Source organism: Saccopteryx leptura, chromosome 5, assembly GCF_036850995.1.
Source record: "Saccopteryx leptura isolate mSacLep1 chromosome 5, mSacLep1_pri_phased_curated, whole genome shotgun sequence".
Lineage (NCBI taxonomy): Eukaryota > Metazoa > Chordata > Mammalia > Chiroptera > Emballonuridae > Saccopteryx > Saccopteryx leptura.
The window spans coordinates 202,352,013-202,379,628 of record NC_089507.1 but is presented as its reverse complement, the minus strand read 5'-3'; the positions used below and the strand labels follow the sequence as shown (position 1 = coordinate 202,379,628).

General features: G+C 45.3%; 1 protein-coding gene across 1 annotated transcript; it reads left to right on the top strand.

The window, feature by feature from the left end:
- Positions 1–165: 165 nt before the first annotated feature.
- On the top strand, positions 166–27,264 carry DDX27 (DEAD-box helicase 27). The gene is made up of 21 exons (XM_066387541.1): positions 166–333; positions 6,123–6,269; positions 8,351–8,410; positions 8,643–8,808; positions 9,387–9,427; positions 9,606–9,692; positions 11,032–11,137; positions 11,648–11,821; positions 13,020–13,170; positions 15,409–15,508; positions 15,664–15,805; positions 17,014–17,167; positions 19,088–19,169; positions 19,281–19,458; positions 21,694–21,800; positions 21,986–22,088; positions 24,670–24,764; positions 24,860–24,983; positions 25,538–25,625; positions 26,249–26,323; positions 26,837–27,264. The coding sequence occupies exons 1-21, from the start codon at positions 241–243 to the stop codon at positions 26,853–26,855; spliced, it is 2,292 nt and encodes a 763-aa protein (XP_066243638.1). The 5' UTR covers positions 166–240; the 3' UTR covers positions 26,856–27,264.
- The last annotated feature ends 352 nt before the right edge of the window (positions 27,265–27,616 follow it).

Genomic DNA, 27,616 nt, shown 5'->3' with positions numbered 1-27,616 from the left:
CACTGCTTTCTAAGCACAAGACAATGGCATTTCAGTAAGGCATAGCCCTGCCGCTTTATTTTATCACAAGAAACGACGCCCCGCATTGCCGCATGCGCACTGTAAGAATTCGGGAGCGACTGCCCCGCCAGGGCTTCTTCAAAACGGAAGTGATGTAGGCAGAAAAGACTGGGCGGTCGCGGAAAAGTAAGGGCCGGCCTGCGCGCAGGGCTGGTTTCCGGAAGTAACCTGTGCGGCAACATGCTGGAGGAACTGGGTTTGATCGGAACCATAGGCGAAGATGACGAGGTGCCTGTGGAGCCGGAGTCTGACTCCGGAGACGACGAGGAGGAGGTATGAGCCGATCGGGGGTGGGGGCGCAGCGGCGGGCAGTCAAGTTGCCTTGACTAGCTTCCCTTCCCCATGACTCCTCTGCCTCTGCCCCCAAACCTTAGCATGTGCCCGCCAGGCCGGCGTCGGTCCGTCCCTAGAAGGGTCTCACCTGGACTTCAAGATCTTCCTCAGTTTACTCGCCACTAGCTTTTCCTCACCTCCGCACTGTGCCCGTGCGCATTCTGTGTCGCCTTGATGAACTCAGTACACATTTCACTGAACTATATTTAGTCCAGGCTGTGTGATAGAGATCCAAGTGAAGCAAGACCTGGTTCCTGCTCAAGGAGCTGTGGTTATCTATTCGTTCGTTATGTCAGTATTTATTCAGTACTTACATTACACCTAGTATGGAACATGCAGTACATAGCAATGAACAAAATGGACAGGACACCACTCTCTTGAAGCTTATGTTGGGGTGGGGGTGGAGTTACAAACATTAAGCAGTATGGCAGTTAAAATGGGATCGGTGTCATTGAAAAAGGTGCTCGCTCTTCAAAGATCCGGCTATGGTGTTTTCCCCTCTGTGACACATCTGTCTACTGACACCTCCACTTGCGGGTCCCATGGCCTCCCCAAATTCACCTGTTCCAAAGATGAACTCTAGTCTCTCTCCCTCACCCTCCCAACCTGCTCCATCTCCAGCCAGAAACCTTGGAGCAGGGGTCCCCAAACTTTTTGCACAGGGGGCCAGTTCACTGTCCCTCAGACTGTTGGAGGGCCGGACTATAAAAAAAACTATGAACAAATCCCTATGCACACTGCACATAGCGTATTTTAAAGTAAAAAAACAAAACGGGAACAAGTACAATATTTAAAATAAAGAACAAGTAAATTTAAATCAGCAAACTGACCAGTATTTCAATGGGAACTATGCTCCTCGCACTGACCACCAATGAAAGAGGTGCCCCTTCCAGAAGTGTGGCCAGGGTGGATAAATGGCCTCAGGGGGCGCAGTTTGGGGACCCCTGCCTTGGAGTCATCCTTGACAGCATCTTCCTCTTCTCTCCCCTCCAGTGTTCTGAGAGCTAGCTTAAGAATTTCTCAGGCTTCTCCCATCTCTCCACCTACACTGCTTCCATCCTAGTCCAGGCCACTGCCATCTTGTGCCTGGATACCTAGAATACTAACATCACTGGGATAGATAGATAGATTAGATAAATAGATTAGATAGATAGATGATAGATAGATAGATTGATTGATTACTGGTCTAGATGGATTATCAGGCATGGCCAACAGATTGCTTGCATAATGAGTTTATGCAGCCTGCGATTAAATTTTTAAGTCTCAGCTACTCAGAAGTGGAAGCATCTTTGATTATTGGAAATCGAGATATTTAAGAAGATAGTGATATGTGGAAAAGAATTCCGCGTGTGACTAATCTAGGGGTAACTTCCAATAATTGGTTGGATTCGTGATACTTCTTTATTTAAAAAAAAAAATTCCATTTTAAAGATTTACAACTTTTGTACTCGTCTGTACTCAATATGAACTGTTTGACATTTAGCGGCGATGTGAAACCCACATTCTTTTAGGTGAAGTTTGCCAGTGCACACCCAAGGTCAAACAATTCGTTATTTTTGTGGTCAAGTGTGCCGAATCAAGTGGCATTGTAGCACAGACAATAGCTGCAGTTGATAACTGAAAACGTGTCCAGGCTGTTTGTAAAACGAAATAATTGTTTTATTTGTGATACTGTATAACCCCTTCAAGCTCATTCTGTTAATTAAATATTGTTTCGATTGTGATAGTTTGGATATTTATACTGTATGTAATTATATTTTTATTAAAATACTATATTAAAATTTTTTTTCACTCACATTTATTCATAAACAAATTACATAATGAAATTTTGTTTACTTAAACGAATTGTTTTTGTATTTAACATTTTTTAATTTTAATATTTTGTCTGGCCCATGAAAAAAGTTTTCTTTCTAATCTGGCCGGGGGCGGGGGGGGGTAAAAACTGTTGGCCACGCCTGGATTAGATAGATCAGAGGGATGGATTAGATTAGATGGGTGATCAGATTAGGTAGATAGATAGATAGACAGACAGATACCTAGTTAACAAACATACCTGGTCTCTAGCTCTTTGTCTTGTTCCCCTCTAGAGTCTTTCCACTTAGCCAGAATTATCTTTTTAATTCTTGAATAGAAAACTATTATAAAAAAGGAGTAAATATGGCAGGTGATAAGCAAAACTTTTAGAATGAAGTGCTGCACAACTATCAATAGTTAAAATAGGTATCCAATAAATGGTAATTATTACTAATAATGAAATGTAGGGTTATTTAACAAAAGAAAAAAAATCAGTATAGCACTTTTTAGTTCTCCAGCTTTTTTCTTCTCAAGTTATCCTCCTGAAGCCATAGATCATCCAGTCCTCTTTTCTTTTTGTTATTGATTCTAACTTAATTGAATTGTGGTCAGAGAACAGATTCTGTATAATACTGATTTTGTGAAACTGACTGAAGATTTGCTTAAAGGCCTATTATGCAGTTTTTGCAACCTTTTCATGTGTGCTCAGAAAGAATGTTCATTCTCTAATGCAGGGGTCGGGAACCTATGGCTCGTGAGCCAGATGTGGCTCTTTTGATGGCTGCATCTGGCTCGCAGACAAATCTTTAATAAAAAAATAATAAGGTTAAAAATATAAAACATTCTCATGTACTACAATTCATTCATTTCCTACTGCTCATGTTCATGGTTGTGGGTGGCTGGAGCCAATCATAGCTGCCCACCTGGACACCACCAAATTTTTATTGGATAATGCGTCAAGTTCACGGGTCGTTATGGAATCAGGAAGTAAACTTCCCTCTTTTTAATCAAGTAGTCGGCTAGCTAATTGCAGAAACCCTTTTGACGAAGAAGATGGCTAGAAGAAAAAAAGATGAGGAGTATCGTACTTTTCAGCAGGAATGGACAGAGGAATTTGCCTTTGTGGAGAGAGCAGGTTCTGCAGTGTGTCTAATATGCAATGATAAAATTGCATTGATGAAACGGTCAAATATAAAGTGGCACTTCGACACACGCCATACTACATTTGCATCGAAATATCCAGCGGGGGACAGCAGGAAGAAAGCATGTCAAGAGCTACTGTGTAGAGTGCAAGCTAGTCAGCAGCAACTCCGTGTTTGGACCCAACAAGGTGACTGAAATTTGGCTAGCTTTGCTAGTGCTTTAGCAATTGTGAGAAACGGAAAACCATTCACAGATGCGGAGTATGTAAAAATATTCATGCTTGATGTTGCCAATGAACTTTTTGACGACTTTTCGGATAAAGACAAGATAATCAAACGAATAAAAGACATGCCTCTGTCAGCAAGAACTGTTCACAATCATACCATTATATGGCAAATCAAATTGAGGCAACACAAGTGAAGGACATAAATGCAGCACCATTCTTTTCTCTCGCTTTGGATGAGTCAACAGACGTAAGCCATTTATCCCAGTTCATTGTGATTGCAAGGTATGCTGTCGGTGACACACTACGTGAGGAAAGTCTTGCTGTTTTGCCTATAAAGAGACAACAAGAGGGGAGGATTTATTCAAGCCTTTCACTGAGTTTGCTAAAGAAAAAAAATCTACCGATGAATAAACTTATTTTGGTGTGTACTGATGCTGCCCCATGCATGGTGGGGAAAAACAGAGGATTCATAGCACTTCTTCGTGAACATGGAAAGAGACCCATCCTAAGTTTTCACCGCATCCTACATCAGGAGGCGCTTTGTGCTCAAATGTGTGGTGAGCCGCTTGGTGAGGTGATGTCGCTGGTCATTCAGGTGGTCAGTCAACTTTATTGTTGCCCGAGCTTTAAATGATTGCCAGTTTAAAACACTGCTGGATGAAGTTGGGAATAATTGTCCTGGTCTGCTTCTGCACAGCAATGTGCGTTGGTTGTCAAGAGGGAAGGTGCTCAGCTGTTTCGCGGCTTGCCTGAGCAAAATCCAGACTTCTTAAAAAAAATTTTTTTTTATTCATTTTAGAGAGGAGAGAGAAAGGGAGAGAGAGAGAGACAGAGAGGAAGAGAGAGAGGAGAGAGAGACAGAGAGAGAAGGTGGGGAGGAGCTGGAAGCATCAACTCCCAAATGTGCCTTGACCAGGCAAGCCCAGGGTTTTGAACCGGCAACCTCAGCGTTCCAGGTGGACGCTTTATCCACTGTGCCACCACAGGTCAGGCCAGACTTTTCTTGAAATGAAAAACATCGAGCATCCTGAGTTAGCTAACACTGAGTGGCTCCTGAAGTTCTCATATCTCGTGGACATGACTGAACATCTGAACCAGCTCAATGTGAAAATGCAAGGCGTTGGAAATACAGTCTTATCTCTTCAACAAGCAGTGTTTGCATTTGAAAACAAGCTGGAACTTTTCATGGCTGACATTGAAACAGGTCATTTACTACACTTGGAAAAACTGGGAGAGTTTAAAGATGCATGCACAGCAAGTGACCCTGCTCAACATCTTGATCTCCAGCAGCTAGTGGGCTTTACTTCTAATCTCCTATAGTCATTCAAAGTGCACTTTGGAGAATTTCATGAGCGCACTTGTCTTTTTTTTTTTTTTTAATTTTTTAAAAAATTTTATTTATTTATTTTTAGAGAGGAGAGAGAGAGGGAGAGGGAGAGACAGAGAGGGAAAGAGAGGAGAGAGAGACAGAGAAAGAGAAGGGGGGAGGAGCTGGAAGCATCAACTCCAATATGTGCCTTGACTAGGCAAGCCCAGGGTTTCGAACCGGCGACCTCAGCATTTCCAGGTTGACGCTTTATCCACTGCGCCACCACAGGTCAGGCCCTCACTCATCTTTTTAAGTTCATCACCCATCCACACGACTGTGCTGTGGACAGCGCCAACCTGAGTTACATCCCCAGTGTCTCTGTCAGAGATTTTGAGCTACAAGCTGCTGACCTGAAGGCCTCAGACATGTGGGTGAATAAGTTCAAGTCACTGAATGAAGATTTAGAAAGACTTGCATGACAGCAAGCAGAGTTGGCGAGCAAACACAAGTGGGAAGAAATGAAAAAACTTCAACCCACAGACCAGCTGATTGTCAAAACTTGGAACGCGCTTCCCGTCACATACCACACACTGCAGCGTGTGAGTATTGCTGTACTGACAATGTTTGGCTCTACGTATACATGTGAGCCGTTTTTCTCACATCTAAAGAACATTAAGACTAACCTACAGTCACGTTTAACGGATGGAAGTCTCAACGCCTGCATGAAGCTTAACCTCACCACGTATCAACCAGACTACAAAGCCATCAACAAAACCATGCAGCACCAGAAGTTGTATTAATGGTAAGAAGTACTTTATTCATCATTGGTTAGCAACAGCATAACAACGTTATTAAAAAGAATTCAGAGACTTATTGTACTTTAAAAGTGTTGGTCTTACATAAAATGCACACATTTACTTGTATTTAGTGTTAAACATATTGTATGGCTCTCATGGAATTACATTTTAAAATATGTGGCATCAATGGCTCTCTCAGCCAAAAAGGTTCCCGACCCCTGCTCTAATGGTAGGTGCAATGCTTAATAATTGTGTTATTCACATTTTCTGCAGAGGTACTAATTTTTTTTTGTCTGCTTGATCTGTTAGTTACTGAGAGAGGTGTGTTAAAAATCTCCCATAACAATTGTATTTCGATCGGTTTCTTGTTGTCATCTGTCAATTTCTGCCTTTTTGGGCACCCTGGTTTTCCAGTGTTCTCTCATCTCAGTCCCGTAGTCACACTTCTCTCTCTTGTCAGGGGCCCATTGTGCTGGGCAGAAAGCAGAAAGCCTTGCAGAAGAACCGCAGTGCTGATTTCAACCCTGACTTCATTTTCACTGAGAAGGAAGGGATGTACGATGGCAGCTGGGCTATGGCTGATGTCATGAGCCAGCTCAAGAAGAAGGTAAGACTGATAGTGATAGGCCTTGGGCTGTTATAGTTAGACAGAGGTCTGACCCTGAGCTCACTGCCTTTTGCTATCTGCTTACATTCCTCTTGGAAATATGTGATGTGGTTTTGATGGGGTAGGAAGGAAGTGATCATAAATTAACTGACAGTCTTGATTAAAACCAAACAAGTGGCCTGACCCGTGGTGGCGCAGTGGATAAAGCGTCGACCTGGAAATGCTGAGGTCGCCGGTTCGAAACCCTGGGCTTGCCTGGTCAAGGCACATATGGGAGTTGATGCTTCCAGCTCCTCCCCCCTTCTCTCTCTCTGTCCCCCCTTCTCTCTCTCTGTCTCTCTCTCCTCTCTCTCCCTCTGTCTCTCTCCTCTCTAAAAATAAATAAATAAAGTGAAATAGAAATAATTAAAAAAAAAAACAAAAAAAAACAAACAAGTGGCCCTGGCCGGGTGGAGCGTCGGCCTGGCGTGCGGAAGTCCCGGGTTGGATTCCCGGCCAGGGCACACAGGAGAAGCGCCCATCTGCTTCTCCACCCCTCCCCCTCTCCTTCCTCTCTGTCTCTCTCTTCCCCTCCCACAGCCAAGGCTCCATTGGAGCAGAGATGGCCCGGGCGTTGGGGATGGCTCCTTGGCCTCTGCCCCAGGTGCTAGAATGGCTCTGGTAGCAACAGAGCGATGCCCCGGAGGGGCAGAGCATTGCCCCCTGGTGGGCAGAGCTTTGCCCCTGATGGGCGTGCCAGGTGGATCCCTGTCGGGCGCATGCGGGAGTCTGTCTGACTGTCTCTCCCTGTTTCCAGCTTCAGAAAAATGCAGGGGAAAAAAAACAAAAACCAAACAAGTGTAGACTTTACTTACAAACACATTCATTGATCTACAGATGATATGTAAAAATATTAATAATATTTTATTGCTTTGATTAAAATGTCCATGACAGTTTTTCCTCGAGGAGGGGATGGTGAGCTCAGACTAACTTCAGTGTATATAGGAAGAGAGACCCTCCTTGATTTTATGGGATTAAAATGTGAAAAAAAGTCTGAGAGGAAACCTGATAATACCCGTTCAGAAATAAATACCAAACACTACATATAAATTGCTTGCCTTAAAAAAAAGAACCTAGCTATGTTAAACATGGTCTCTTTGTTTTGAATATTAGGAAGGAACCTTTGTAACAAAGAACAATGTAGCGGGCACCCTTGGTAGTAGTGTTTTTGATAGTAGACTCTGCCCCACAAATACTGTGATTCTGGCACTTGCCACATAATCCCATATGACCTCATGGTTGAGTGTCCCTGGTTCCCACACAACATAGCCAAAGCTGCCACAGATGCTACTGTCATCTGCTTCTTTGCCAAGATCTCATGCTTCTCTTTGAGTCTGGTTAAGAGGCTAGAAGATGAATGAAAGTTATTTTCTATTTCTTGCATTTCAAAGAGAAATATTGCCAGCTCAGAACAGTTTAATCTGGATTTGGCTGGTTCCTGTTCTGATAGAAATAAAACAGCATTGTCTTTTCAAGGCAACGGGAGAGGGTTATATTTCTATCCATATGAACCCAATGTAATTAAAGACTTGGTCTTATAGAGCTTACAGTCTAGCAGGGTAGAAAATAACTAGACAAATAATTACACAGTGAACTGTAGTTGTGGTAAGTGCCAGAGCAGTTCAGGGTGTGCTGAGCATGCATAGAAAGGGCCCGCCATTTCCTACCCTTTCTGAAGTTACCTGAATTTGCTTGGATATCAACATTTTAAATAGGCTAAATTATGTCTGATTGGCAAGGGGAAGTTTTTCTAAGTAGTATTCAGATATAATGTGATATCTCTTGTTAACTGAATTATTCTGAATAGTAAACACCTTCTAAAATGTGGATATTCTTATTGGTTCCAGCTTAAAGTTTTTTCATAAACAGACCACTTATTTAATGTTTTTTTCCTTTGGCTGTGAATAATCTATGGTTGATGAATCTGTCCAAGGACAGACAGTCTTTTTCTAATTAATATCTGAGACCCGACCCTCGAAATACCCTTGCTTTGTCTCTTTCCCATATGTATATTCTTTTTATCTCTGTATTTTTATCTGCAGAGGGCAGCCACCACATTAGATGAGAAGATTGAGAAAGTTCGAAAGAAAAGGAAAACAGAGGTGAGAAAGCAAAGCAGGTACTTCTCTTCCTAGTTAAGTCCACCGCTGACTCGACCCCACCCCACTCTTTCTCTTCAAGCCTGAGTTGAAGTGTGGCTGGCGTAGGCAGGCTTCTCTGTGTGTCTGCTGTTAATATTTGCTAAGAATCCACATAGCATAATATTGCTCTGTGTAGGTTCTGGTTTTCCTGAAGTTTGTGGTCGCCTTGCTTTGTTATCCCTTTGTCCCCCAGGATAAAGAAGCCAAGTCTGGGAAGTCAGAGAAGGAGAAGGAAGCAAAGGTGGCCTCTGCACCAGAGGAGCGGGGAGATCTTGAAGGGAAAGATGAGGAAGGCTCAGGAGATGAAGAGCCAGAGACCGACTACTCGTCAGCTGATGAGAACATTCTCACCAAAGCAGGTAGGTGATAGCATGGTGCTGTCAGAAACAGGAGCAGGGCATTGGGAAGTGTCTGCCTTTACTTTGCTCTTTTACACAGTTCAATTTAAGATTTCTATGTTGAACTCCTTTCTTTTAGCTTCTTTTTTCCTTAGGATTTTGTTAGGGTTGTGTTTTGTAGACAGTTAACTCTTTTCTTCACCTCCAGCCTCACACAGCTGCCAGCACCTCTGTGACTCAAACTTATTTGGGTGTTAGGTCCCCCACATCCCCCCTCATATGAGTCCCACCATGTAGTGAGTGCTCCATAAATATGATATTTCTTGCAGAAATGAGAGCTAAAGCATCATAATGTAGCATAGTGGTTGAGAACCTGGTCTCTGGAACTTGGCGAGTTTGCTTCCTGTCTGACCTTAAGTGAGACACTTACCTGTACTGCCGCATAGTTACCTCATCTTTGAAACAAGGCTAATGACAGTCCACCCTCAAGTTGTGTGGATTCAGAGAGCTATCCACATAAAGCACTTAGGACAGTGTCTAGCACATTGTAATGCTCAGTAAGGGTAAGCCCTGATTATCAGCTATATTTTTCTCCATAGACACACTCAAAGTAAAGGAGCGGAAGAAGAAGAAAGGACAGGTAAGCGTGGGTTTGGAAAATAGTGTGCAGCAAGGGGAAGTTTTTCTAAGTAGGTTGCTTTGCAACCTAAAAGGATTGTGAAATCAGGATTAAGATCAGGAAAAGAATTTTAAAAGGGTTTTGTTTTCCTGGGCCCTTTTTCTGAATTCTCATTCTATCTTTTGATTTTCTGGTGTAGGCAGCAGGAGGATTTTTTGAAGACGCATCTGAGTATGATGAAAAACTCTCATTCCAGGACATGAACCTTTCCCGCCCTCTTCTGAAGGTAGTGGCTTCTTTTGACAACCATGAGATTATTGTTGTCACCCTGTAACTGTCTTCCTAAACTGGGCTCTTTGCCTCCCTAAACTCTGTTGTTCACACAGCTGCCAGTGAACTTTCTTTTTTTTTTTTTTTTTACAGAGAGTCAGAGAGAGGGATAGAGGGATAGACAGGGACAGACAGACAGGAACAGAGAGATGAGAATATCAATCATCAGTTTTTCATTGCGCATTGTGATACCTTAGTAGTTCATTGATTGCCTTTTCTTTTTTTTCAGAGACAGAATCAGAGTGAGGGATAGACAGGGACAGACAGACAGGAACGGAGAGATGAGAAGCATCAATCATTAGTTTTTCATTGCGCATTGCGACACCTTAGTTGCTCATTGATTGCTTTTTCATATGTGCCTTGACCGCAGGCCTTCAGCAGGCCGAGTAACTCCTTGCTTGAGCCAGTGACCTTGGGTCCAAGCTGGTGAATTTTTGCTCAAACCAGATGAGCCTACGCTCAAGCTGGTGACCTCGGGGTCTCGAACCTGGGGTCTTCCGCATCCCAGTCTGATGCTCTATCCACTGCACCACCGCCTGGTCAGGCCATTGATTGCCTTTTCATATGTGCCTTGACCGCAGGCCTTCAGCAGACCGAGTAAACCCTTGCTTGAGCCAGCGACCTTGGGTCCAAGCTGGTGAGCTTTTGCTCAAACCAGATGAGCCTGCGCTCAGCTGGTGACCTTGGGGTCTCGAGCCTGGGTCCTCGGCATCCCAGTCCAACGCTCTATCTACTGCGTCACCGCCTGGTCAGGCTCCAGTGAACTCTCTTAAACTGAAAGTTCCATCTCAGCCTCTCAGGTGACGCCCCTTCTGGGTTCCTCTGATGATGTCTCTTAGCACTCATTCTGCTCTGGCCATACAGGCCTCCTCCTCAAGCAGTTCAGGCATCCTCTTCCTCAAAGCGTTTGCACTTGTTCCCCCTGCCTGGAAGATTCTTTCAGAAATCTGCTTGCATTGCTCCTTGCCTCTTTCAGGGTTCTACTCAGTAACTGCTGCTCAGTGAACCCTTCCCTGACATCCCTGCTATAAACTGTACTTGCTCTCTCCACCTGCTCTCTCCAGCTGTCTTTCTCCATATTGTTCATACACAGATGCCATGTGTTTGAGGGCAGTTATTTCTTCATTTACTGCTGTATTCTCAGTGGCTGAACAGTGCCTCACACACAAGAAGAACAATAAATACTTGTGGACTGAATGACTGGGATGGACTAAGATACCGCTTGTTTGGAAACCTGCCTTGTTTGTTTCATGCGGAGACTCCCCTTTCCCCTTTGCTAACTCTTTTTCCTTCAGGCCATTACAGCCATGAACTTCAAGCAGCCCACCCCGATCCAGAAGGCGTGCATACCTGTAGGACTGTTGGGGAAGGACATCTGTGCCTGTGCAGCCACTGGGACAGGTAAAAAGGATAGGGCCCTGGGAGGGGCGGGGGAGGGGCAGAAGGAGGATGTTCAACCAAGAACAGGCTCTAGGTTGACCAAAAGCCCTCTTTGCTAAATGCACAAAATAATTTTTTAATGCAATAACACTATTTATTCTGTTTAGTAGCTCCCTTATTAAAACTTATTATATATGTCTCTATTTTTTTACATACTGTGCTTTCTAAAAATGGTTGCATAGTATTTTATTACAGGACTATTTTTTACTATATAATTAACTGTACTAATATAAAATATTGCATTGAACATCCCTTTTATAAAATCTTTACCCCTAGGATGAGGGCCTATCATGGAAGAGACAGGCGGCCATGATTGAGGAGATACGTACCCTGATAGAATTAAATGACCTTTATGAGACCCCCAGCAATCTGTGGCCCATAACTATCGTACATATTTGAGTGCTCAGTGAAAACCTAACCCTTGAGAGACTGAAGCTCTTCTCTTTGCCATCTTCCTGCACTTTTCTCCAGGTAAAACTGCTGCTTTTGCACTGCCTGTCTTGGAGCGTCTAATCTACAAACCCCGCCAGGCTCCAATAACCCGTGTGCTAGTGCTGGTTCCTACCCGAGAACTGGGCATTCAGGTGCACTCGGTCACCAAACAGCTGGCCCAGTTCTGCAACGTCACGACCTGCCTGGCTGTGGGTGAGTGTCTGGCCGAGGGCTGCCAGCCCTTATGAGACCATGATGTGGTAGAGGACAGACTTGCCCCACCATCTGAGATTGATGGGTGCCAAGAAATCCTTTATTCACTTAAAAGAGTGGACACTGTGGGTCTGACCTGCAGTGGCGCAGTGGATAAAGTGTCAACTTGGAACGCTGAGGTCATGGGTTCAAGACCCCAGGCTTGCCCATTCAAGGCACATATGGGAGTTGATGCTTCCTGCTCCTCCCCCTTCTCTATCTCTTTCTCTCTCTTCTCTCTCTCTAAAAAAAATGAATTAAAAAAAATCTAAAAAAAAAGTTAAAAAAAGAAAAAGAGTGGACTTTGTGTTTTTCTAGTAGACATTGGAGGGGAGGGGAGAGGGTTTGATTGAGACTTAACCAGTCTTGCAGAATAAAACTTCAAAATTATGAAAAAGAATTTTTCTTGGTATAAACACATTTAGGATATAGTTTTCACTTTGCATGAACAATGAATCAGATATTGTTTGGGGCAGAATTTTTCTGGCATTAATATGATAGTGTTATCCAACCTTCATTTTACACTCCTTATACCATGGAAGTCAAAGTTGATGTGGAAAGACATCAGTTTTGCAGCTGCTTCTCAATCAGATGCTTGAATCTGAAGTGCCTTTGTGTTATCTTTTTTTTTTTTTTTTTTACAGAGACAGAGAGTCAGAGAGAGGGATAGACAGGGACAGACAGACAGGAACGGAGAGATGAGAAGCATCAATCATTAGTTTTTCATTGTGCAGTTGTTCATTGATTGCTTTCTCATATGTGCCTTGACCGCGGGCCTTCAGCAGGCCGAGTAACCCCTTGCTCAAGCCAGCGACCTTGGGCTCAAGCTGGTGAGCTTTTTGCTCAAACCAGATGAGCCCTCACTCAAGCTGGCAACCTCGGGGTCTCGAACCTGGGTCTTCCGCATCCCAGTCCGACGCTCTATCCACTGCGCCACTCCCTGGTCAGGCTTGTGTTATATTTTTTGATGTTTGCATTTAACACATCTGCCATTAAATAATGTTTCTTCCTATTGTAATATCCACACACATGGGGCCTTTGTTAGTCGTATTCTTTGCTGTTTCCTTTGCATCTGGCATGAGACCTGGCAGGTGGCAGGGGCTCAGTTAATAACGGTGAATGACTGAACTGGCTGCCTGGTGGGCTTTTTTCTCCGCAGGTGGCCTGGATGTGAAGTCTCAGGAAGCAGCTCTTCGGGCAGCACCTGACATCCTTATTGCCACCCCGGGCCGGCTCATTGATCACCTCCACAACTGCCCTTCCTTCCACCTGAACAGCATTGAGGTGCTCATCCTGGATGAGGCCGACAGGTACTCATCTAGGGTCCCAAGGGCCAGAGCCCCAGATAGGAACCTGCCACACTGTATTATTTGCTCTCACCATTCTACATGGCTCTTACCAGTTCAGCTGCTTATATTTGGGCCTTTGTCTATCCTTCGCCCAGATTATCCTGCTCTCTTTCTCCTTCTGTAACGTGATGGTTAAAAGGGAAGGTAGTTCAAATCCTGGCCCTGCCCCTTCCCAAATGAGATTTGGAAACATCATTTAGATTCTCAGAGCAAAACATTTTCTTGTAAGTAGGGGATAAGAATAGTACCAACTTCATGGTGCTGAGGATTCAAGGAGTAAGTTGGGTTAAGTGCCATTGCATAGTAAGGGTTCCACAGCCTCTCTCAGTCTGATGAGAGGCTCCCTCCCTTCCTTTCTCTCATATGTATCCCATGTACTTTCTTCTTTCCTACATGACTGACCAGAATAAAATTTTAATGACCTAGACTGGGGGATAGGAAGGAGGCCACAAAAAACCCCAGAGCCTGTTCAAGTTTACTCTCAAATTGCAGCAACTCCAGACTAAACAGGTTGTTAACCAAGCTCTGATCTGTATGCCCCTCCCTCTCTCTTCCGATCTTGTGAATGGCAATGCAGTCCTGACCGTTGTTCCTGCCAGAAATCTTTTTTGTTTAAATTTTTTTATTTGGGTGGGTGGGGGAGAGAGAGAAAGATGCATCAGCCTGTTCCTCCACCTCGTTGTTCCATTTAGTTGTGTACTCATTGGTGCTTCTCGTATGTGTCCCACCTGGGGACCGAACCCATGACCTCAGAACCTGGAATGATGCTCTGTCTACTGGGCAAACCCGGCCAGGGTCCAGCCAGCCAAAATTCTTAACATCATTCTTGTCTCCTCAATTTCACACCCCACGAGACATTCATCTATAAATGCTGTCACCACCCGCCCACTTTGGGGTTTCTGCATTTGCCATGCCCTCAATTTGGAATGACTTCCTTTACCTCCCAGGTTTCTGCTCCCATTGTCAGTTATCTGAGGCTACTTTCTATAACAGGTCTTGCCCTCCCCCACATGTTCATCTCATCATCTCCTTCCTGCCTTACATTCTCTGAAGCGCTACCCCTCGCTGTCCTCTCTGCTTTCTCTCACTGTTACCTGAATGCTGGTGTGGTGGTTGTGTCCCATCCATCTCCTAGAATACCATATTCGCCATATTCATAAAGGGCTGGTTTTGTGTTGCTTGCTGCCACATCCCAGTGCCCAGGGCCGCATCTGGAATCTAGCAAATGCTCATTGAGTGTTGAATAATGACCGAAGAGCAAATAAACCATTCTTGAGGCCTGAAGGTAGTAAAGCAGACTATTCTCAGCCATGATCAGAGTTGGGTCTTAAAGGAGAAGGGAAGGGAATTGTATTCTTCAAACATGTCAGCATCTCAAAAGACCATGAAAGGCTATGGAAGTTTCAGTTTGAAATGACTAAGGAGACATGACAACTAAATGAAATACCTGATTCTCAACTGGAGCCTGACCTGGAGGGAGAAATAGTGTAAAGAATTGTGTCAGTGAGAAAACCTGTAGTCGGTGCTTTCCTTCCTGGGAGAAGACCCGTGCCTTCCTCCTCTCCTTCCCCTCTCCTTTCCCCCACCACGTTTTCCTTGCCTTTCCCTTTCTCCTAAGCTCTAAGTGACCCCAGGAGACTTGCAACCAGGGGAGCAATGGGCAGTGGCAGCTGGCCCCAGGCTAGCCCCCTGAACCAGTCTCCAAGGCCCTCTTTTCTCTGACTTTCTGCATGGTCAATAAATTCTTCCTTTACTTGATAAAAAAACAACAACAAAAGCTGGAGTGAAAACAATCTGATCACTATTATTACCTATGAAGAGAAAAAGGTTCCTTTATCAGTGGAGAGAGCTGGCAGACATCCCCTTAACCAAGTGATCAAACTCAAACCAGTGGTACTGGGACACTGACGATCTGTGTCTCCCGATGGGGTGGGAGTAAGGGGCACCCCTGCACGTTCTTCCTACAGTGATTTACTGTATCCGGTCCCTGGGAAATTAGACAAATACAGAGTATGGAAAGGCTGAAGGAACTTTTCTAGATTAAGGAAGACTGAAGAGACATGCTGACCAAATGCAACTCAGAACTTTGGTCCTGACAACATCAAAACATTGCTTATCTGATGTTTTCTGCCACTCACTGCGATAGGGGTGAGCTTGGTCCGTTTCTCTTGATTCTGCCCCTTCCCTGCCCTTTCCCAGGATGCTGGACGAGTACTTTGAGGAGCAGATGAAGGAGATTATCCGAATGTGTTCCCACCACCGCCAGACTATGCTCTTTTCAGCCACGATGACAGATGAGGTGGGCCATGGGGAATCTCCTTGGCAGGGTGAATGGAGAAGGCAGTGCAGATGACCCCGGCCTGGGCTGGGGGCGGGGCATGCCTGGGGTGAGCACAAGCTTGCCTCCCACTCTGCCCCCTGGCAGACTGGTGAGCACCCCTTTGCACGTGCCAGGTCAAAGATCTGGCTTCTGTCTCCTTGAAGAACCCCGTCCGGATATTTGTGAACAGCAACACGGATGTGGCCCCCTTCCTGCGTCAGGAGTTCATCCGGATCCGGCCAAATCGGGAAGGGGACCGGGAAGCCATTGTGGCAGGTAAAAGCCCAGGGTGGGACTGAGCAGGGCGGGATGCTTGACTCCCTTGGCCTCACGGGTACCACACTGGAGCACTTGGGTTGTGCCCTGGAGCTCTTCTATCTAGCCTCCCCTAACCCAGTATGTAGTGCTACCTACCATTCCATCATTCTGTCACTTTCTGTATGAGTCTTTCCTTCCTTCTTTTTATCACCTCACCACCCTCCCACCATCCAATCCTTAATTCCTGCTGAACTCCCAGCCACTTTCCCCCACTGTCCCTCTGGCCCTTAGTCCAGACCACTGCTGTCTATTGCCTGGATGATTACAACAGCCTCTTACATAGTTATCCTGCTTCTACCCTTGTCCCTTGGTAATCCACTCTCCATGCTGCAGATCATTTAAAATGATTGCTTACAGCCTGACCAGGGGGTGGCGCAGTGGATAGAGCATCAGTCTGGGATGTGGAGGACCTAGGTTTGAGACCCGAGGTCGCCAGCTTGAGCGCGGGCTCATCGGGTTTGAGCAAAGCTCACCAGCTTGGACCCAAGGTCGCTGGCTTGAGCGGGTTACTCAGTCTGCTGAAGGCCCATGGTCAAGGCACATATGAGAAAACAATCAATGAACTAAGCTGTTGCAATGAAAAACTAATGATTGATGCTTCTCATCTCTCTCCGTTCTTGTCTGTCTGTCCCTATCTATCCCTCTCTCTGACTCTTTGTCTCTGTATAAAAAAAGAAATGATTGCTTACAAATGAGCATTTGCCTGCTACTTCCTTATTTAAGGCCCTCTGGTGTCTTCCATTGCTCTAAGACTAAAATCCACGCTCCCTAGTGGGTGCTGTAGACCTCCTGAGTCTGGCCTCTGCCTGCCTTGTTGTGCCTTCTTGCTTTAGCCAAACTTGTCTGCTTCTGCTTGTCCTATTTGGGGCCTTTATGTTTGCTCTCCTCTGTCTGGTGTCTTCCCCCAAATCTTCTCTTGGATGAGCCTGCCTTGTCATTCAGCTTGAGAGAGGCCAGTGCTGGAGCCGCCTCCCCATCCTCCCTTCACTCTCTCGAGGGCGTTTAGCACCCTTGGGAATCGGGGATCTGCTTCTTTGTCTGCCCTGGAATGTGAGCTGCTCGAGGACAGGGACTTGCCTGTCTCCCTGGGGCAGGCTCAGCAGCACTCCTCAGACAGAGAGTGTGTTTCAGAGATGGCTGCTGGCTCACTCTTCTCTCCCTGCCAGCTCTGTTGACAAGGACCTTCACCGACCACGTAATGCTCTTCACCCAGACCAAGAAGCAAGCCCACCGCATGCACATCGTCCTGGGGCTCATGGGACTACAGGTGGGCGAGCTTCATGGCAACCTGTCACAGACGCAGCGGCTGGAGGCCCTTCGGTAAAGTTGGGGGGGCACTGGGTCTCCTCCACCCTCCTCGGGCAGGTCAGAGAGGGCTCTCCTAATTCAAAAGAGGAAAAATACCGCCCAGAGGTTGTGTCAGAGCAATAGCAGGGGACACAGGTAGGACAGTTCCCTTGGAAGGTCCTATCTTAGATACATTCAAGAACTCTGACTTGGTATTTTCACAGAGGATGATATTCATGCCACAGGGCGTGAGTGTGGGAGCTGCTGAGTGGGGCCACAGTGGGAGATTCTGACTTGGGATGATTCAGCAGATGGTTTTTTGTTAGTTTTTTGTGGGAGAGACAGAGAGTCAGAAAGAGGGATAGACAGGGAAAAACAGGAGGGAGAGAGATGAGAAACATCAATTTTTTGTTGCGGTTCCTTGGTTCATTGATTGATTTCTCATATGTTCCTTGACTGGGGGCTACAGCAGAGTGAGTGACCCCTTGATCGAGCCAGCGACCTTGGGCTCAAGCTGGTGACCTCGGGGCGTCGAACCTGGGTCCTCCACATCCCAGTTCGATGCTCTATCCACTGCGCCACCGCCTGGTCAGACTCAGCAGATGTTCTTTCCAGCTGCTCCAGAGCAGTGGACAGACCTGTGTCTGATAGATTTGGAATCAAAGCCAGCCACCATTTCTTGACCATTTACTTTGCAAGGCCCTGTGGGGTATGCTTTTACATTTGATTCCTCATTTAATTTTCACAAAATGGGGTCAGCCTGGTAGGCAAAGAGGAACTGTTTAGTTATCTCCCACCTATCTATAATTCATCACAGGCAGCTGGGAGTTGTCTTTTATTTATTTATTTATTTATTTATTTTTTTCATTTTTCCGAAGCTGGAAACGGGGAGGCAGTCAGACAGACTCCCGCATGCGCCCGACCGGGATCCACCTGGCATGCCCACCAGGGGGCGATGTTATGCCCATCTGGGGCGTTGCTCTGTTGCAACCAGAGCCATTCTAGCGCCTGAGGCAGAGGCCACAGAGCCATCCCTAAAGTCCGGGCCATCTTTGCTCCAATGGAGCCTTGGCTGCGAGAGGGGAAGAGAGAGACAGAGAGGAAGGAGAGGGGGAGGGGTGGAGAAGCAGATGGGCGCTTCTCCTGTGTGCCCTGGCTAGGAATCGAACCTGGGACTCCTGCATGCCAGGCCGACGCTCTACCGCTGAGCCAACCGGCCAAGGCTGGGAGTTGTCTTTTAAAGAAAAGCTGTTTTAAATGCTGAGACAGACATTTGCATCTGCTACTTCCTATAGTCTAGCTCTGTGGTTCCCAAACTTTTATATGTATAGGAATTACTATATAAGGGGCATACAAAATATTATGTTTGCTCTGCTTTATGGATTTTTTTTTTTTTGTATTTTTCTAAAGTGAGTAGCAGGGAGGCAGAGAGACAGACTCCCACATGCACCCGACCGGGATCCACCTGGCATGCTCACTCGGGGGTGATCCTCTGCCCATCTAGGGCGTTGCTCTGTTGCAACCAGAGCCACTCTAGTGCCTGAGGTGGAGGCCATGGAGCCATCCTCAGTGCCCCAGCCAACTTTTGCTCTAATGGAGCCTTGGCTGTGGGAGGGGAGGAGAGAGATAGAGAGAAAGGAGAGGGAGAAGGGTGGAGAAGTAGATGGGCACTGTGCATTTCTCCTGTGTGCCCTGGCCGGGAATCAAATCTGGGACTTCCACACACTGTGCCAACGCTCTACCACTGAGCCAACCTCTGGGGCCCCTTTATGGATTATTTAAGGGGAAGTATAAATGTCGATGTGCTGACATTCAGGATCTGTCCCCATTATGATAGTCTATACTCTACTGCTTGAGTTCAAATGGATTTGTGTCTTTCTGCTGGCTCCTGCTCCTGCAGAGTCTTACTGAGGTTGAGAATCTGAAGGAACATCTTTTTGTGGCTATTTCCAGGCGCTTTAAGGATGAACAGATTGATATCCTTGTGGCCACAGATGTGGCAGCTCGTGGACTTGACATTGAGGGGGTCAAAACGGTGAGCAGGCTCCATCTTCCTTGAACTTTTGCTGGGAGTCTTTTTGCCTCCTTGTGTCCCCACTCTTCCCCAATTCCCAGGTATGATTGCTGGTCAACTTTGATCTTGCAGGTAATCAACTTCACAATGCCAAATACTATCAAGCATTATGTCCACCGGGTGGGGCGAACGGCGCGTGCTGGCAGGGCTGGGCGCTCGGTCTCTCTGGTGGGAGAAGAGGAGCGGAAGATGCTGAAGGAGATTGTGAAGGCTGCCAAGGCCCCTGTGAAGGCCCGGATACTTCCCCAAGGTGAGCAGGCACCACTGCAGCAGCTCAGGGCGGTTTGGGTAGGTGGGGCAGGTTCCTAGGTCAGACCCTGTGGGACAGGGCAAGGGCAGAGGGTAATGGGGGAAGTTGGAGCTTTGCATTAGGAGCCAGATTTTAATCTTTTCTGCCACTTGCTGAGTGGCAGGTCTCACCTTGCCTCTTTTAGCCTCTGTGTTTGTAAAAGAGACTTATGACAGACTTGTCCTCTAAGTGCCTGATTCATAGGTATTTCCAGCCTTTGGGAAGAGAAGGCCAAGGCTTCTTCTTAGGGCAGAATCCCCAAAGATTCCCTCCTGCCCCCCAGTTCTTGAGGGGCAGAGGGTGGGGAGGAGATCACACTCGTTCTTTTTGGATATCTTTCATTCCTTTTGTTCTTCTCATCCATAGGAGTCATATAAAGCACATCCTTTTTTTTTTTTTTGTATTTTTCTGAACCTGGAAATGGGGAGGCATTCAGACAGACTCCCGCATGCGCCCGACCGGGATCCACCCGGCATGCCCACCAGGGGGCGATGCTCTGCCCATCCAGGGCGTCGCTCTGTCGCAACCAGAGCCATTCTAGCGCCTGGGGCAGAGGCCAAGGAGCCATCCCCAGCACCCGGGTCATCTTTTGCTCCAATGGAGCCTCGGCTGTGGGAGGGGAAGAGAGAGACAGAGAGGAAGGAGAGGGGGAGGGGTGGAGAAGCAGATGGGCGCTTCTCCTGTGTGCCCTGGCTGGAAATCAAACCCGGGACTTCCGCATGCCAGGCCAACGCTCTACCACCGAGCCAACTGGCCAGGGCAAAGCACATCCTTTTTTAAGTCATAGAAATAGTACATATTTATTATTGGAAATTAGTAAATAAAGTAAGAGCAAAATGTAATTGTATGTCAAGGACTCACCACTGTTAGTATTTAGATATGTATCCTTTCTGACCTTTTTTCCCATTCATATATGTCTGCCTTTTTCTTTCTTTTTCTTTTATTTCTTTTCATTTTCATTTAATTCATTCAACCAGCAAACAATTATTGAGTACTACTGCATGCCGGTTGCTACTTACTCTATTGTAGGTATTGGGATACAACAATAAACAAAACAGCTGATCCTCTGGTGAAAGAAAGACATAATAAATAAGCTGCCTGACCAGGCAGTGGCGCAGTGGATAGAGTGCTGGACGGGGATGCGGAGGACCCAGGTTCGAGACCTCGAGGTCTCCAGCTTGAGCACAGGCTCATCTGGTTTGAGCAAGGCTCACCAGCTTGAGCCCAAGGTTGCTGGCTTGAGCAAGAGGTCACTTGCTCTGCTGTAGCCCCCCGGTCAAGGCACATGAGAAAACAATCAATGAACAACTAAGGTGCCGCAATGAAAAATTGATGCTTCTCATCTCTCTCCCTTCCTGTCTGTCTGTCCCTCTGTCTGACTCTGTCAAAAAATAAATTAATAAATAAATAAGCTAATAGAACGGGGATCAGGAACCTATGGCTTGCAAGCCAGATGCGGCTCTTTTGATGGCTGCATCTGGCTCGCAGACAAATCTTTAATAAAAAAAATAACATTAAAAATATAAAACATTCTCATGTATTACAATCCATTCATTTCCTACCGCTCATGTTCATGGTTGCGGGTGGCTGGAGCCAATCACAGCTGTCCTCCGGGACACCAGATTTTTATTGGATAATGCATAACGTACACGGGTCGTTGTATGGCTCTCATGGAATTACATTTTAAAATATGTGGTGTTCATTGCTCTCTCAGCCAAAAAGGTTCCCGACCTCTGTAATAGAAGATGTGATTGAGAACCTTAGGAGGAGAGGTGCCTTCTTTAGAAAGGCTGTTCAGGAAAGGCCTCTGAACAGATGGCATTTGTGATGGGTCCTGGATGACCAGAATGAGGTGGCCCTGAGCAGTCTGGGGATAGAGTGTGCTAAGGAGAGGACACCAGGGCAAAGTCTTGGAGACAGGAACAAACTTGGTGTGTGAGGAAAAGGGAAGAAAGGTTAGAGGGCCCAGGGCGTGATGAATAAGGGGGAAGACAGAAGGTCAGAGAGGTCAGCAGAGGCCACGCTTAGGAGTTTGGGATTTATTTAAAGAGCAGTAGGAAACCTTTGTGTGGGGGTGAGGGTATTAAGCAGAGAAGTCACACATTAAAAAAAAGTTTTCTAAGTCACTAAATACATTATTTTCAGCTACATAGTCTTCACTCTATTTTAAAATCTTTTTTGTTCTCTTCCCTCAAGATGTTATACTGAAATTTCGGGATAAGATTGAGAAAATGGAGAAAGATGTGTATGCAGTTCTGCAGCTAGAGGCTGAGGAGAAAGAGATGCAACAGTCAGAAGCCCAGGTGAGGCTGGGAAGAGGGCTGTGGTCCCCAGCGCCACTCAGGAAGCACACTGTGTCAGCCCTTCTGAAATCCTGTATCTGCAGATCATCAGAGCCTCAAGCATTTGCAGGCAGTGCCTTGTAGCTGCCATGTTCTATATTCTCAGAGGTAGGTTCCATGGCAGGCACCCTTTGCTGTCCTGACAGATCAACACCGCAAAGCGGCTCCTGGAGAAGGGGAAGGAGGGACAGAGGCACGAGCCTGAGAGGAGCTGGTTCCAGACCAAAGAAGAGAGGAAGAAGGAAAAAAGTATGTCGGGGAGGTTCCTCAAAAAACTAAAACATAGAATTCACAGGACCTAGGAATGGAATTCCTATACCCCAAAGAATCGGAAAGAGTCCCTCTTTTCGATGGATACTTACCCGCCAGTGTTCACTGAGCAGTATTTACAATAGTCAAAGGGTGGAAGCAACCCATGTCCATCAACAGATTGATTGAGACCCATAATGTGTGTACACACAAGGGAATATTCTTCAGTCATAATGAAGTTCTGGTGCATGTAACAAGGATGAACTATGAAAGCATGCTGAGTGAATTAATCCTGCTTATATGAGGTAACCTAGATGGGAAAATTCATAGACACAGAAAGTAGAATAGAGATTACCAGGGGTTAGAGGAGGGAGTTATTAATGGTTACAGAGCTTCTGTTTGTGATGATAAAAAAAGGTTTAGAAACAGAAAATGATGATGGTTGTGCAATATTGTGAATGTAATTAATGCTATAAAATTATACACTTAAGAATGGGCAAAATGGTCGCTGGCTGGATAGCTCAGTTAATTAAGCTTTGTCCCGATACACGAAGGTTGTTGGTTTGATCTCTGATCCAGGCACATATAAGAACAGATCAGTGTTTCTGTCTCTCTCACTCTTCCCCATCCTAAGAGCAATAAATAAATTTTTAAAAATGGATAAAATGACAAATTTTATGTTATATATTTTGCCACAATTAAAAAAAAGGAAGAGGTTTTTAGATATTCCCATCCTGTTTTTAAAATTCACATTGTTTGACACCTTGCTTTTTTCAATTAATATTATAGCTTAGAGATCATTCTTTTTTTTTGGACAGAGACAGAGTCATGTCTATGACCATGAGGCCCTTGCTCAAGCCAGATGAGCCTGCATTCAAGCTGATGACCTCGGGGTTTCAAACCTGGGTTCTCCGCATCCCAGTCCAATGCTCTATCCACTGCGCCACTGCCTGGTCAGGCAGAGATCATTCTATTTTATTTTTTATTGTTTTATTTTTTTCTTCTGGAGATCTTTTTTTTTTTTTTTTACAGAGACAGAGAGTCAGAGAGAGGGATAGATAGGGACAGACAGACAGGAATGGAGAGAGATGAGAAGCATCAATCATCAGTTTTTCGTTGCGACACCTTAGTTGCTCATTGATTGCTTTCTCATATGTGCCCTGACCGTGGGCCTTCAGCAGACCAAGTAACCACTTGCTCAAGCCAGCGACCTTGGGTCCAAGCTGGTGAGCTTTGTTCAAGCCAGATGAGCCCGTGCTCAAGCTGGTGGCCTTGGGGTCTCAACCTGGGTCCTCCGCATCCCAGTCCGACGCTCTGTCCACTGCCACCACCTGGTCAGGCTGGAGATCATTTTATATAGGCACATATATAGCCACCTTCTTTTTCTTTTTTTTAAATGTGACAGTGTGGTCTTTATCAGTTAGGTTGATTATACTTTAATTCTTTAACCACTGAGGAACATTGGGTTGTTTCTAGTCTTTTACTATTAATAAGTTATGTAGTGAACAACTTTGTTGTTTTTTTTCTATTTTTTAAATTTTTTATTTTTATTGAATCCGGAGAGAGGAAGGGGGGTAAGGGGGAGACAGAAGCATCGATCTGTTTCTGTATGTGCCCCAGCCAAGGACTGAACCAGCCACCTCTGCATTGCAAGACAATGCTCCAGCCAGGACTGTAGTGAATAACTTTGTACAGGTATCTTTTCACAATTAAGCAAATATATTTGATTTGCAGGATAAATTCCTTAAAGTAAAATTGTAGGCCAGAGGTTATATGTATTTATTATTTCATTAGGGATTATAAAATTACCCTCCAAAGAGGATGTGCCACAATTTAAAAAATGCTGCCTATATATGATGGGACAAAAAATGTGTTATGTATGTGAAATTTCTGTGTTAAGAAATATATTTATAACTACTGACCTGTGGTGGTGCAGTGGATAAAGCTTGACCTGGAACGCTGAGGTCACCAGTTTGAAACCCTGGGCTTGCCTGGTCAAGGCACATATGGGAGTTGATGCTTCCTGCTCCTACCCCCTTCTCTCTCTCTCTAAAAATGAATAAATAAAATCTAAAAAAAAGTTATAAAAAATACATATTTATAACTATATTGTAGGAAGGTGTGCAGGAGCATAAGTGAACTAAATCCTTATCTTTCACAACAGGAAGTAGATAATCAGTGTCTCAAGTGGATTAATTGAGAAATAGTGAAACAAGAATGCTATTTAGTGAGGTGGAGAAAATCACCAAGAAAGGAAATGACTGCTGCTTCTCATTTTAAGTCCTTATATACCAATTTAAAGTATGTGCACTTTTTTTAATCCTTTAATGTTTTATCTTTTTAAATTTTTATCTATTGATTTGAGGGAGAGAGAAACATTGACTTTTCTACTTATCCATGCATACACTGGTTGATTATTGCATGTGCCCTGACCAGGGATCAAACTGAACCCACAATTTTGGTGTACTGGGAAGACACTCTAGCCAACTGAGCAACCTGGCCAGGGCTGTACACTTCTTAATGTAAGTTTAAGGAAGATATAAAACAGTACCTGAAATCTCATGCTCTCTTTTCATCCCAGTTGCTAAAGCTCTGCAGGAGTTTGACTTGGCCTTAAGAGGAAAGAAGAAAAGGAAGAAGTTTATGAAGGATGCCAAGAAAAAGGGGGAAATGACAGTGAGTGGCCACCCCTCGGGAGTTGGGTCCCTTCCCAGTGGAATGGGTCAGGGCTGCCCAGTCTGTTCTATACTCACACATTATCCTCTCTCCAGGCAGAGGAAAGGTCCCAATTCGAAATTCTCAAGGCACAGATGTTTGCTGAGCGGCTGGCCAAGAGGAATCGCAGAGCCAAGCGGGCCCGAGCAATACCTGAGGAGGAGCCAGCCACAGGCCCTGGTAGGCATATGGGGAGCCCACAGGAGCTAGTAGGAAGGTTCTCCCTGAAACCTGTGCTTGTGGTCAGGGAGAAAATTGGAGGGATGATGATAAGAGCCCATGCTTTTTTTTTTTTTAAAAGCCCACACATTTTGAATAATGAGTAAGTACTAGTGTATACAACTATACCTTTATTGGCTTCAAGTGGTGAAACCCTGTGATTAGTAGGAATAGCTAGGATTTGAAACCAGGGCTTTTGGACTCTGGAGCCTAAGTCCTTACCAGTTGCCACTTGGAGGAGCAGGTCAGGGCAAAATGAAGTGAAAATGGTCTTTGGCCCATTTCACGTTTAAGTGGTCTATTTAACTTTGGACCTGCAGTCATTCTTTGGAGTGGCTCCTTCACACCTGGTACTTCTGATTCCTTATCCCTTTCCTGCCAGGATCTGATGTCTTGCCTTCATGTCAATAAGTCTTCAGTCCAGAGCATCCACTGAACGTGGAACCATGACCCTGAGCTTAGGCCCGGAGCTTGGGCCTAAGAGGACCTATCTAACCTATTCTCTCTGTACACAGCCAAGAAGCAGAAACAGGTGAAGAAATCTGTATTTGATGAGGAACTCACCAACACAAGCAAGAAGGCCCTGAAACAGTATCGAGCTGGGTAGGGTTTTCAGATCATCATAGAGCTCTTGATATTTTGATGAAAGCTATGAAACCTCTCTCCCTCCTTACCCACTCCCAATTCTCATAAACCTATAGCTTTATAATAGATAATATCCAGGGCTTCTTTCTGCCTGCCTTCCCACCAGCACATCTGTGGAGCCCAGGGTGAGAACAGGAGAAAACAGGTGTTAAAGCCCTTTTGCCTTGTAGGTAAAATGGCACATTTTTGGTTCAGAAGTAGAGCTTTTCCTCAGGAGAGAAAGAACCCCAAAGGATCCTGGTTTGTTCTTGGGAATGTGTTGTCCACCCATCCTCTTGCCAGTCCCCTGGGTCTGGGTTGGGGTGGGCATAGACCACACTCCCCAAGTAGTTCTATTATGTACACGAGAAGGGAGAGCCTCTTCCAGTCTTGTTTTAACCGTCTCATGAACATAATAAAAAGCCCTGACTTCCACAAACTGGTATCAAGTGGAAACACACACAGGCTGAGAACCTCAGGACCTGAAAATGATTCATCCATTGATCCTGCTGCTTCGTGTGGGAGCTGGATGGGATGGAGGTGAGACCACCCACTTTTCCAACAGCTTGCCATTTCAACATCTCATCTTCTCTCACCCACAGCCCCTCCTTTGAAGAAAGAAAACAGTTAGGCTTGCCCCATCAGAAACGAGGAGGAAACTTTAAATCAAAATCCAGGTAGTATTTGCAGTTTTGGAGGACCAAAGGCTATGACTATTTGGGATTGGAGAAGAAAACTTTCATGGGAAAAAGCTCCTCCTTTCTCTTTCTGCCTTTGGGGGTTGGTCTTTTACTTTGCTGATTTTTTAAAAGAATTAAATTTATTGAGGTAACACTGATTAATATACTGCTCACAAAAATTAGGGGATATTTCAAAAAATATGAAGTGATTAAAAAAAGCATTTGATTTTATTAAACAAGAACATCAGAAAAGCAAACAAGTCAAAGAAAGTTGTTTGATTATGCAAATGCGATGCAAAACCAACTTTTATTTCATTGGTGAAAATGCACTATACAAAAGGCTGAAAGTACTGGAGTATCTGCTGTATTCCCTAATTTTTGTGAGCAGTGTATGTTTCAGATGTACCACTCTATACTACCTTTACTGTGTTATTGCATTGTGCGCGCAGCACCCAAAGTTGAGTCTCCTTTCATAACTATATAGTTGACTCCCTCTGATTTTCTTAATAGGTACAAGAGGAGGAAATAGCTGTGGTGGCCTGAAGAAGTTTGTGGGGTGGCCTTTAGATCCCTTCCTTGTGGGAATTCATCCCGGCTTAATCTTTTCTCCATTTGTAAAAAAATCCTTTAAAACTTTAAGAAGTCTGTGTGATTTGTACATTAAATAAGAAAAAAGTCAGCCTGACCAGGCGGTGGCGCAGTAGATGGAGAGTCAGACTGGGATGCAGAGGACCCAGGTTCGAGACCCCGAGGTCGCCAGCTTGAGCGCGGGCTCATTGGTTTGAGCAAAGACCCACCAGCTTGAACCCAAGGTCGCTGGTTCCAGCAAGGGATTACTCGGTCTGCTGAAGGCCCGCAGTCAAGGCACGTATGAGAGGGCAATCAATGAACAACTAAGGTGTTGCAACACGCAATAAAAAACTGATGATTGATGCTTCTCATCTCTCTCCGTTCCTGTCTGTTTGTCCCTGTCTATCCCTCTCTCTGACTCATTCTCTGTCTCTGTAAAAAAAATAAATAAAATTTAAAAAAAAAATAAGAAAAAAGTCAGCCAGCCAAGGCTCCCTCTAGCTGATGAACTTTTACATAAAGAATATTCTGGCCCTGGCCAGTTGGCTCAGTGGTAGAGCGTCAGCCTGGCGTGCAGGAGTCTCAGGTTCCAATTCCCGGCCAGGGCACACAGGAGAAGCGCCCATCTGCTTCTGCACCCCTCCCCCTCTCCTTCCCCTCCCGCAGCCAAGGCTCCATTGGAGCAAAGATGGCCCGGGCGCTGAGGATGGCTCTGTGGCC